The 11,036-nt window shown below is 48.6% G+C and overlaps 1 protein-coding gene across 15 annotated transcripts in view; it reads left to right on the top strand.

Moving 5' to 3' along the window:
- The first annotated feature begins 8,560 nt into the window (after window positions 1-8,560).
- DOCK7 (dedicator of cytokinesis 7) overlaps window positions 8,561-11,036 on the top strand; it is a 109,888-nt gene continuing 107,412 nt past the window's right edge. For 13 of the 15 annotated variants that reach the window (XM_057409335.1, XM_057409334.1, XM_057409332.1 and 10 more), the window contains exon 1: window positions 8,561-8,793. In XM_057409335.1, the coding sequence (XP_057265318.1) occupies window positions 8,756-8,793 (38 nt within the window). In that variant the 5' untranslated portion in view covers window positions 8,561-8,755. The remainder of the gene's footprint in view (window positions 8,794-11,036) is intronic. The other 2 variants (XM_057409331.1, XM_057409330.1) reach the window with 1 other exon arrangement.

The following is an 11,036-nucleotide window of genomic DNA, read 5'->3' as shown; positions in this document are numbered from 1 at the left end:
AATCATAGAACCATAGAATAGTTAGGGTTGGAAAGGACTTTAAGATCATCCCCTTCCAACCACCCTGCCATGGGCAGGGACACCTCACACTAAACCATGCCACCCATGGCTCTGTCCAACCTGGCCTTGAACACTGCCCGGGATGGAGCATTCACAACCTCCCTGGGCAACCCATCCCAGTGCCTCAACACCCTCACAGTAAAGAACTTCCTCCTTATATCCAATCTAAACTTCCCCTGTTTAAGTTTGAACCCGTTACCCCTTGTCCTATCACTACACTCCCTATGATAGTATAATAGAATAATAGTTCTTTAAAGTTTTATCTTTGCTTTTGTTCTCAGAGACAAAGATGAATGTGCTTGTCTATTTGTGTATGGTCTCGAATAATGAGAGCTGAGTAGCTAACGTGGTTTGGCTAAATGTTGAACAAAGAATTAGTCAGTTGATCAAATGTAATAGCTATTCCCTTGCCTGAAATTAGTTGCCTGCACCTTCCTCCTCTGAAATTTAATAACCATGCACCAATTTGATAGGCCACACAATGTGCCATCTGGATATACATTGTAAATCCCTCGGGCAATCAGGTTATGAGAATGAAGATACCTATTTTCTGCTTTTTGCATCAGTCAGACCATGCAAAACAACGCTTTGATTGCAAAATAATTACTCAGGCAACCATACATAACTCTCTATAAAGAGAATGTTTTCTCCACATCCACTAATTCCTGTTTTTGTAGGAGTGGGAGAGAACATGCTGCAGCCAACAAACTTCTAAGAAATGCCACAGAGTTTATACTTTCAGCATTCTGATGGCATAAAGGCCGTGCAAGCCATCTTTGAGCTCTAGTTGTGCTTCATTAATATCATACTAGTAAGGAAATATTTAAAATCTATGTCCATGGAAAATATAACTTGCCTTTGCTTCTTTTAATAGGTAAACCCAGTGGGTAACACCAAGCAGCAGTGGCAAGAAGACTAAAAATTAGAGAAGATGCTCTCAGCTTTATGGATCTTGGAGATACCACAGTTACACAACATTTCCCCACCAAACACTGCTGAATGGTAAGATAACACTGAACTGAGCAGTTAGGAATGAAGCTGCTTCTCTCTCTGCCACTAGCCTCCTAAATCACCTCTGGGAAGTCAGCTAAGCGTTCATCAGTGATTTGCAGTATGTTTAGAAAAGCCCATTAAAACATGTGGTGGACAGTGTGTGCTATCCAAAACACCCTTTTGCTTGTTGCTTAAACAGAGGAGACCTTGGGTCAAGGAGCTATGGACAAGGGAATTTTTCCTCATTTATTTTTAGTTTCATTTCCTAGGGAAGTAAACCATCTGTGACCTGTTTCCTTCGGGAAAGTTTTGAAACCACTCTGCAGTTTAATCAAGTTTGCAGAGCCTCAGAGATAATAAGTACATTCAGTTTCTGTGGAAATAGCTGCTCAGGTAAAGAGACCCTGGGACAGGACTCAGGGAGAGCACTGGAATCCAGGCTGTGTTAATCCTGCTGCTAACACAACTCCTTGTTAAAATTAGTTACAACATGATTGCTGCCACCCATTTAAGAACAGAAAACCTCAGATATGCTTGTGGAAGGGTTGCTTGTGCTTAGCAACACTACTGGAAATAGCATGGTTAGATAAATGATACTGAGCTTTATAAAGATGGGGAGCACTATTGATTAAAAACTTAAAGCTGTGACAACTCTTTTGTCTCTGAAGCAAACCCATTACTCCAGAACGTCATGGGTCTCACAAAGAAGTTGGGATCTTCAAGGTTAATAAATACATGCACACTGTAAAGCAACAAAGGATCATGCAGGCTTCCAGGGAGCAAAGCATTCTCCCAAGCTGCTTCTTGAGATGTTGTCACCTGCATGCACAGACTCTGACTATGCTCTTTGATGAGGGTGGCCCTGAGGTCCTTTTCCAGATGAGACTCACCTGTCTGCCAATGTGTGAATCTGCTCACATGTGCCTGCTGTGTTGATCTGCCTGGGGAAGCTGCTGCGGCAGTAATATGTGCACCAGCCTTTCAGGCAGTAATGTAGGATGCAAGGGACAGAGTGAGCATAACCCCTCAGCAGAGTGCTGTTGAGTTTCTCTGCACCAGTTTAGCCAGCATGTTTCTGCTCATACCACTCACTCCATCCAAAACCAGATATTCTTACTCTATCCCAGGATAAGGCTAGTGAAGAGGAGGCTCCAGTAGGATACCTGTAAGAATCTGTGTCAAGGTTACCCCTCATTTAAGATCTTAGTTAAATATCTGGAAGAGAAAATAAAGAGCATATTAGTGGCGTTTAGAGAGTATTAAACTGGGAGAGACTGAAAGCTGTATTCAGGACAGAAACATAAACTACCTGAAAATGATAAACATGAGCAGAAATTAATGGAAGCTCCTTTAGGAAGACTGTGGGTCCTTATCTGAGGAGATTCAAGTTCATGAACCCATCTATTAAAACCTGGAAGTAATAATGCTAGGAGACAAAGAGTAAAGGCAGAAATGAAGCAGACATCAAATGCTGCCACCTGAAGAAGGCTGCGGAAAGGTTTGTGCAGCTGAGGGTTTCAGTTTCCATTGCTGCCCCAAAAGGAACTTTTGCTGCTGTAGAAGTGTGAGTCTGGCCACCATTCTTACCTTAGAGCCTGCTGGCCTAGCCAACCGCTCCACCTGAAAGAGCAGAGGTAAAGCCAAGAGAAGGAAGGAACCAGAAACTACTTCTGCTTCTCCCATCTTCAGATAGCACCAATGCCTGGAAGTGCTGTGCGTCTCCCTGGAGGAGGAAGCATGATCCTGCTGTGGGTCAGGCTCCCAGGCTGGGAAGTTCTGCTCAAGGCAGAATGTTTTACATACAGTAATTCTGCTTCATTCAGTAGTTGATATGATTTGATTTGGTATCCAGAACTACAAAACATCTCCCTTCCTTACTGTGAGGATCTCTTGTGATGGGTGAAGAACACCGTTCCCTATAAAAATGGTCTATTGAAATGCTGTGTCAGGGCACCTTGGTTCTTCTTCCAGCTCTGCTAATAGCAGCTTCTGCCATGCCTGGCTTGAGCTATCTATAAGAGAAATAACATGGACGTGAGGGATGTAGTGAAGGCTGCAGGCACTCGGGGAGTCCTTACTCCTTCTTTACTCTCCTACTGTGTCATTTTCCCAGAAGAATTTGGGCACTGGACAAACGGCTTCTCCTTCTTGCTCCAAGAACACCAGCATCTTCACTGTTGCCATACATATGTCAAGAAGATGATTGTGCTTAAAACAGTTTATGTTACACAGATTTAGTTCCTTTAACTATTACCAGCAGATAGGCAGAGATTTGGCCCTTAATGAATTAATTCGCTTCACTTGGCTGCCGGTAGATGGCTCCCTAAATTTGCAGTCCCTTATTTACCACGTTGTTTATTGAATGATGTTGGACACATTTTCAATGGAAAATGTTTCCAGTGTGTTTGCTTGGAGGAAGTTTACGTAAGAAGAACAAGGAAGCAATGGACTGAGTAAATAGTCTGTTACCAAACAAGACACAGGATTGGTTTGCTTTTTGCAAAATGGTTTTGGGCTGCAGTCCAGAAGGTTTTTCTTGTGCAGGACTTGTAACTCATTGAGCCTCATAATTATAAGGTCATCTGTGTTTGCAGGATGCATTTACCACATCTGAGTACAGCAAAGTAAAGTTAATTATCAATTATAAAAACATTTTAGTCCTGTGTTTTAAAGGATTTGTGTGATTTATGGACAGGTACCCTGGTGAATTGATTGAAATGCTTCTTCGTTCATACCTTTTCAGGATGTGATGTTGTTTCACAGATGCGTGTGTGTTAATAGAGCACTGTGTCCAGGCTCCTTAGATAGGTGCTTTGCCCAAATACAGCTTGCAAAGGCAGACTCAACTGGTTATTCCTCACCTCTTTGTTCAGGGTTTATCAGAGAAGATGAAAAGGTGACTTTCAACATGACAGTCCATATCTTGGTAAATTGCTGGGTTTTTACCCCAGTCCCCAGATCAGCAAGGTAACCAAAAGGGAAATACAACAGCTATGGTGCACACCCATCACCCTCAACTCCCTGTTCATATATGCTCAGCCTTCATCTTGGTGGAGCACTCACATGATAGGTGAAGATCACCCCTCAGCTTCTCAGAGACCACTCACTCAGAGCAGCAGATGCTGATCAATGACAGCTGCATAAATGGGCTAACCCCTTTTTGGAGGCAGTGATGTTTTTCAAAGGCTGATGCATTCTACCATTGGAATCCGGTGTAGAACAAGCAAGATTCCTTCTTTGCTTTCCACAATATGATGAACAATTGCGAAGTGTTAATGCAGAGTAACTATTCAGTATCTTCATAATGCAGATAAAGTTCCAGGTTTTAAATTGATTACTAGAAATATGTAGCCTTTCTTCAAACATTTATTTAAATTAAATTGGGCTGCATGGAGGTATTAATTGCAGTGTACACAGTCCCTCTACTGAAGTTAGTCTTCATTTGCCTTCACCCTTATTCTGAGATACCAGTCACCCTTGAGGACAATACACAGGCACAAAACAACTTTATGAAGAATAAGCAGCCTAACACTCCAAATACATCATCACTTGCATACAATTTCACCCTAATTTAAAAGAAAACACTTCCTTTTTTGACTGCAGGTAAAATTTGCCACACAACAGTTGGTTTTGAATCAGAGGAAGGTGCTAGTTCCTGAAGAGATACCTGGAGAAATGTTTTGTTGCAGACTGAAATTCCATGTCTCTGCAGCCAATTGATCACATTCTCCTCGTTGCAAAGCAAGAGTTTGTTTCTTCAGGTAACTCATTTCCTTCACTTAATTCACTTTTAAGATGAGAATACAAGAGGCAGGTAGGTTATGGGACTCACAGTGCCTGTCAGTGGCAGCACTCACCTTACTGCTCGGAATAACACCGCGACACCTCAGCGTCAGTCATACTGACGTGACAGCAATATGGAGGCAGGATTTGTTGATACCACGAATTCTAGTGTCTGGCATTAATGGATTTACAATGATAAAAGGCTGCTGGTTTTCCCCCTCATATTCCTTCGCTTTTTCCTTAACATTTTTGCTTAGTTTGGTTAGTGGTTCTCTTTCCAAGGTCACGTGTGCATTTCTACTAACGTCAGTCATCTCTTACTATTTACAGTCATTGGCGCTTTGTAACTTCTGCTGGGCTGTTAATGTTTGAAAAATAATGAGGAATCTTTGTTATTTTTCTGAAATTCATGTGTTGATGTTGAGTCTTACATGAATATGGGGATTCCATTCATATTTAGACCAACTACATGGAGAAAACCTGTTTATCTGCAAAGCAATACCCTCCCATCGACAGCACATAATATATGCTGTATTTGATGGAGATCTAGTTCAGATTAATTTTGTATCTTTGAATTGAAAATACATTGATTTTTTACTTTTGTACATAGATGTCCCATATTAGATAGGGTAGAGTTAGAGGTTTTTTAGTTTTTCTATCCCTGTTGATACTTCTGCATAAAATACATCAAGAAGATGGGTAACAGATCATTCATAAAGAGGTGGGTTCCTGTCCTTTGCTCCAGTTTAGCCTTCTGCAGTGATGATCTGTGAATAGTGCAAAGGCCCTTCACTCTCAAGGAGAGACTGTTCATTGGTTTAAAGCTTGGCTGCTCCCAGTTACTGTCCTGCTCTGTCAGCGAGGCTGTGGCCTCTCTGGCAGGGGTGGCAGCGCGGGATGAGCGTCCCCACCTCAGACAGCAGTTTCAAGCCCTGGTATCTACACGCAGACTTTCCTTCCTGGCAGCTGCAGATGTCAGAACACATCTGTCAGGCACAGCTGAGGTGCAGGCACGTCTCATCCGGTTGCCTGCAGCATGGAGGTAGGTGGGCAGCCAAGTCTGCCAGAGCTCATCTGGCCAAGCTCTGAGCTGCAGAACAAACCCTTGAAGAGCAGGGCACTGACAGATGAGCAAAGGTGACATCAAAGCTCAGAACTAGTTACCTCAAACCCTTGTGTTGTGGATGTTGGAGCTGTAGGAAACAGCTAACACACAGCTCAGGTGCTGGGGCAGAGGGAGGGAGCACTATGGGTGGTGGGGGCTGTTTCAAGCTCAGCCATTGCTGCTCATCAGACACAGACCTACAGTTTCCCATGTCATGACTGCATTTTGAAGTGTACCCTGGGTCTTCAGACAGCCCACACTAACAAATCAGTGGTAGAAGGCTGTTAAATAAGCTGTTAAATATGTCGATTTGGGGATGATACTGAGCTGCTTTTATGTGTCCAACAACTTCATTAAGTTCTTCTGTCTGTGGTAACTGACCAGAGGGGAAAATGCAATCTAAAATCCAAGAGGTCTCTTGACTGAACTTAGATATGCTGTGCTCTATGTGTCGGGGCTTCAGGGCCAGGCTGCTCTTTGCACCTTCTGGCATTGATAAGAATTTCCCTTTTCAGAAATGCAGGATTCCCAGTTTCAGTATCAGAGTTAGGCAATGCCATTTTCCCTTAAGGTAGGACTACGTTAGCCCTCCTGCATCTTGGATTGATGCTGTTTCAGAAAGGAAATTCCATGTGGGATGCAAAGGGGAAATATTTGTGGTGGTTCTTCATGCTTACGTCTGTTCTTGTAAGCACACACACAATGCATTAAATCACAGAATGGTTTGGGTTGGAAGGGACCTTAAAGCTCATCCAGCTCCCTGTCCATGGGCAGGGACACCTTCCACTAGAGCAGCTTGCTCCAAGCCCCTGTGTCCAACCTGGCCTTGAACACTGCCAGGGATGGGGCAGCCACAGTTTATGTGGATGTGAGCAGGTAAATAGCTTATCTTGTCCACTCTGTGTGATGAACTTATCCTGTGTGCAATTCTATATGCAGGCAGCAACTCAAGAGCAGGAGTCTTTGTCTTGGCAGAGGTTTGTGGGGTATTTTCTCCCCTTCCCATGCAGAAGAGCAGTCCTTTCACAGTGCTGTACAATAGGTCTTTGCTTTGCAGTATCTCCATCTGTGTGCACGTGCGTGCATCTGTGTAACGCCTGACAGCACATTTCTGTAGTGGGCCATAATCTTACCCACATGGGATTCGCTTTCTGTATGCACAGAGTCTGATTAACTCCAATGGGATCGCTCACAAACATATATATTTGCAGATTTTGGGGCCCCTGTGTAAACATACACAAACAGAAGAGCAGGATAATTCCGTGCAGCTGGAAATCGACGGCTTCTGCGAGTGGAAAAACTGGTGTACTCAGATTGCAGCCGCAGTGTGCTAGAAACATTCGCACAATGCAAACAGATGGAATCGGATGAATTAACACGCGCTACTTTTGGACACTTCTGGGTTACTATTAATAGTTCTCTGCTTTAGATTAATGCACAGCATATGTCATGTAACATCGACTTTAAATTATCTGCTAGAATGTGTCCCAGGCTCAAGATTTATTTCTGAAGTCCCAAAATAGTTCCTTTTTAACTCCCTGCCCTCTTCTTCCCGTTAGGATGACCTGGAATACAACATGTTTATGGAGAGACTGGTGGCAATGACTTGTTTGGATGAAGAAATGGTAATTTCGCTATTCTGGCTATGTTCCGAATCACTGTTAGGATGGTTTTTAGCCTTTCTGAAGGAAAAAAATGGTACCATCTAGGGTACAGCAGACCCAGAGCCTGGTCTTGGCCCTGTGAGCACCTACAGTGTGCAGAAGCGTGTCCCTCAGCCGTGCTGGGTGGGTATGTGGGTGGCCACAGGAGCCAGCAGTGCCCTGCAGAACTGTGACCCTGCTGGGGGTGAGCACGTGAGACCCTGGCAGTGGTTTTGGGGGTGAGCATGAGACCCTGGCAGTGATTTAGGGGTGTGCATGCACAAGACCCTGGCAGTGGTTTAGGGGTGAGCACAGGAGACCCTGGCAGTGGTTTAGGGGTGAGCACATGAGACCCTGACACTGTTTTAGGGGTGAGTATGCACAAGACCCTGGCAGTGGTTTAGGGGTGAGCACATGAGACCCTGGCACTGTTTTAGGGGTGTGCATGCACAAGACCCTGGCAGTGGTTTAGGGGTGAGCACAGGAGACCCTGGCAGTGGTTTAGGGGTGAGCATGCACAAGAGCCTGGCAGTGTTTTAGGGGTGAGCATGCACAAGACCCTGGCAGTGTTTTAGGGGTGAGCACAGGAGACCCTGGCAGAGTTTTTGGGGTAAGCGTGTGAGACCCTGGCACTGTTTTAGGGGTGAGCCCATGTGGGTCCCTGGCAGCAGTCCTGAGCAGAGACCACAGCCGCCCACTGCCCCCCGCTGAGCTCCTCCGGCCGCGGGTGAGGGCCGGTTGGTGTGACCCTGGTGACGAGCCATTTTCCCTAACCACGAGCGGACCTGCGCTGATACAAGCGATACCCCCAGCCCGCTCCGTTTGCACATGGGAACGGAGCGAGCCGAGCCCAAGGCGCGCTCCGCCCGCACCACGGCACCGACCGGACGCGCTGGGTGAAGCCTGCCCCAGGCCGGGAGCGGGTCGGGTCCCAGCGCCCGGCACCGGTGGGTGGGCAGCGGAACGGGGCCGCCCGCCCGCCCCGCCGTATGTCTGCGAGGAGCGGCCCCTGCCCGGCCAGCGGGAGGAGGCGGGCGGGCGCCGTGGGGGGGAAGCTGGGCCGGCCGCGCCGCGCGGGTGCGCGCCTCCGCGGAGCATTACGGCTCCCGTTCGCGGCTCCCCGGCTCCGCCAGCGCCCAGGAGCGGCCGCGCCGAGCTCCGCAGCGCGGCCATGGCCGAGCGCCGCGCCTTCGCCCAGAAGATCAGCAGGTACCGCGGGCCGGGGGGTGCGGAACCGGGGCTGCGGAGGGGCCGGCGGGGAGCCGGGAGCCCCAACGATACCGCGCCCCTGAGGGGCGAACGGGCCCGGCGCGGCCCGCGGCTGCTGACAGGGCGGTGGGCCGGGGCCGGGCCGTGTTGTGGCTCTGGGCCTGCCGTGAGCAGCCCCCCCAAGCCGGGCCGCCGGGCAGGGTTCCCCCGAGGCCGGGGCTGCGGGTCCCCCCCGTCCGTCGGCCCGCAACAAAGGGGTGGGGGCTGCGGCCGTGTGTGCGCGCCGTGCCCGCCTCTTCCCCGGGGACCGGGGAGGGAGAGAAGAGGAGGAAAAGAGCCGTTTAATGGAGCTCGCTGCGAACAAAGGCCGGCCGGGCCATTGTGCAGCCCCTCTCGCCGCACAATGGGCGGCCCGGCGCTCTCGGCGGCGCGGACGGTGTTTTCCTGCCACTGCGAGGGTGCCGGAGCCCCGAGTTCGCTACCCGCGGCCGGGAGCGCCGGGGCCGGGAGGCCGGAGCCCCGCAGCTCCGAGCCTGCCCGCCCGCTTCCCTGCGCCCGCAAAATGGAGAAGACGGTTCCCTGCCTTTTGTGTGTGAGCAGCGGCCGGTTCGTGTTGGCACCGCTCCTTGGACGGGCAGAGCTGTTCGAGGCTCCTTGTGTTCCATAAAGTTGTGTGTTTGTTTGTCTTAAATAGGGATATTGATAGGAATTGCCTTCTAATCCCAGGTTTCTGCAGATCTATATGCCAGGCTAGGTGTGTGTGGTTCCAGGTTTGCAGCTCTGGCCAGCTACTCCTTGGTGCCCATGGTGCCTCTCTCCTTGCCGTGATTAGCAGCGGAATGAAAGGGGGAGCCGTTGGTTTTGCTGGTGCTATTCAGAAGGCTGTGGGCAGCAGTGGAAGAAGTATCATTTTCATGCCATTGAATGAGAAAACTGTAGCTACAAACTGTTGCAGGTACAGGAGCTGTGGTGGAGAAGGGTCACAGGCAGAATAAAAGGAGGTCAAAGGAAAAGGCTGGGTAGGAGGCAGAAGGAACAGCATCAATCCCGCCTCACTCGCCATCTGAAGACAGGGCTGAAAACATCGCTCCTCTCTTGTGGTTTTCTGCCAGCCTTGATGTGCACCAGCCAGGGGTTAATGTGGCAGATCAAAGCCTCGGGGTTGGAGAGAGATGGATTTGCTGCCAGACCGTTTTTCCTGGATCTCGGTTGTAGTCATAGAAATCATCACATGAGAGGCAAGTACTAGAAGTGAGAGCCTAAGAGTTCTGCAGCCTTGGAGCTGAACAGAATGGCCTTGGGGTGACCACTGCGGGTGCACACCATGCTTCTGCCCATGCTGGGCACTAGCTCGGTGCAGTAGGTTCTAATCAGTACATTACACATTAAGCAGAAGCTCTTCCCTGTGAGGGTGCTGAGGCGCTGGCACAGGGTGCCCAGAGAAGCTGTGGCTGCCCCATCCCTGGCAGTGCTCAAGGCCAGGATGGACACAGGGGCTTGGAGCAAGCTGCTCTAGTGGAAGGTGTCCCTGCCCGTGGCAGGGGTTGGAACTGGAGGAGCTTTAAGGTTCTTTGCCAGCCACAACAGCTGTGCACCTTTGGATCTAATCCGTTTGATGCGTGTTCAAGCCAAGCAAGCGGCAGCAGGACGTGTGTGCAGGTAGAGGTGGGCTTTTTGACATGTCCTGTTCGACTGTGGGGCTTGCTGTTTGTGCAGGCTGTGCCTGCAGCAGGACATGGGTGCCCTGCAGTGAGGTTTGCTCCTCCTAGGACAGAGCTGTTGCAACTCCAGCTCTTTTTTATGGTTATCTTATAAATACACTCATTTTATATATGCTGCTGTATTCCTCTTTGGGATTTCCTGTATTCTAGCATTGTCTTATGGGGAATCTCAAGTTCCTGGTTCGTTGGCTGCACATCCAGTGCATGTGAAGGCAAAAACTTGCGGACAGAAGAGATACTGTAGCCGGAGGTGCCCAGGCTGAGCCGTGGCCCTTCTCATGCTGACACCGAAGAAGCTGCTGTGTTACTGTTTGAGAGGAGGAGAGATTCAAGCAGGCAGCATACGGAAGTCCTGAGGGCTGTTTTGGTGGCTGCTGGAAGCCCTCCCCGGTTCCATTGTTTAAAGAAGAATAGATCCATCCCATTTTCACACTCTGCCCTCCCGTTTGGCTTACTCATCGAGGTAGACATAGCATTTGTCTTATTCACAGGAAACAGCCATGCTGCTCTTGGTTTGCCTGA

This window comes from Pezoporus wallicus, unplaced genomic scaffold (genome assembly GCF_028554395.1).
Source record: "Pezoporus wallicus isolate ANWC-B61680 ecotype Strahan unplaced genomic scaffold, APGP_CSIRO_Pwel_v1 contig_8108, whole genome shotgun sequence".
Lineage (NCBI taxonomy): Eukaryota > Metazoa > Chordata > Aves > Psittaciformes > Psittacidae > Pezoporus > Pezoporus wallicus.
This window is presented reverse-complemented; position numbering and strand designations above follow the sequence as displayed.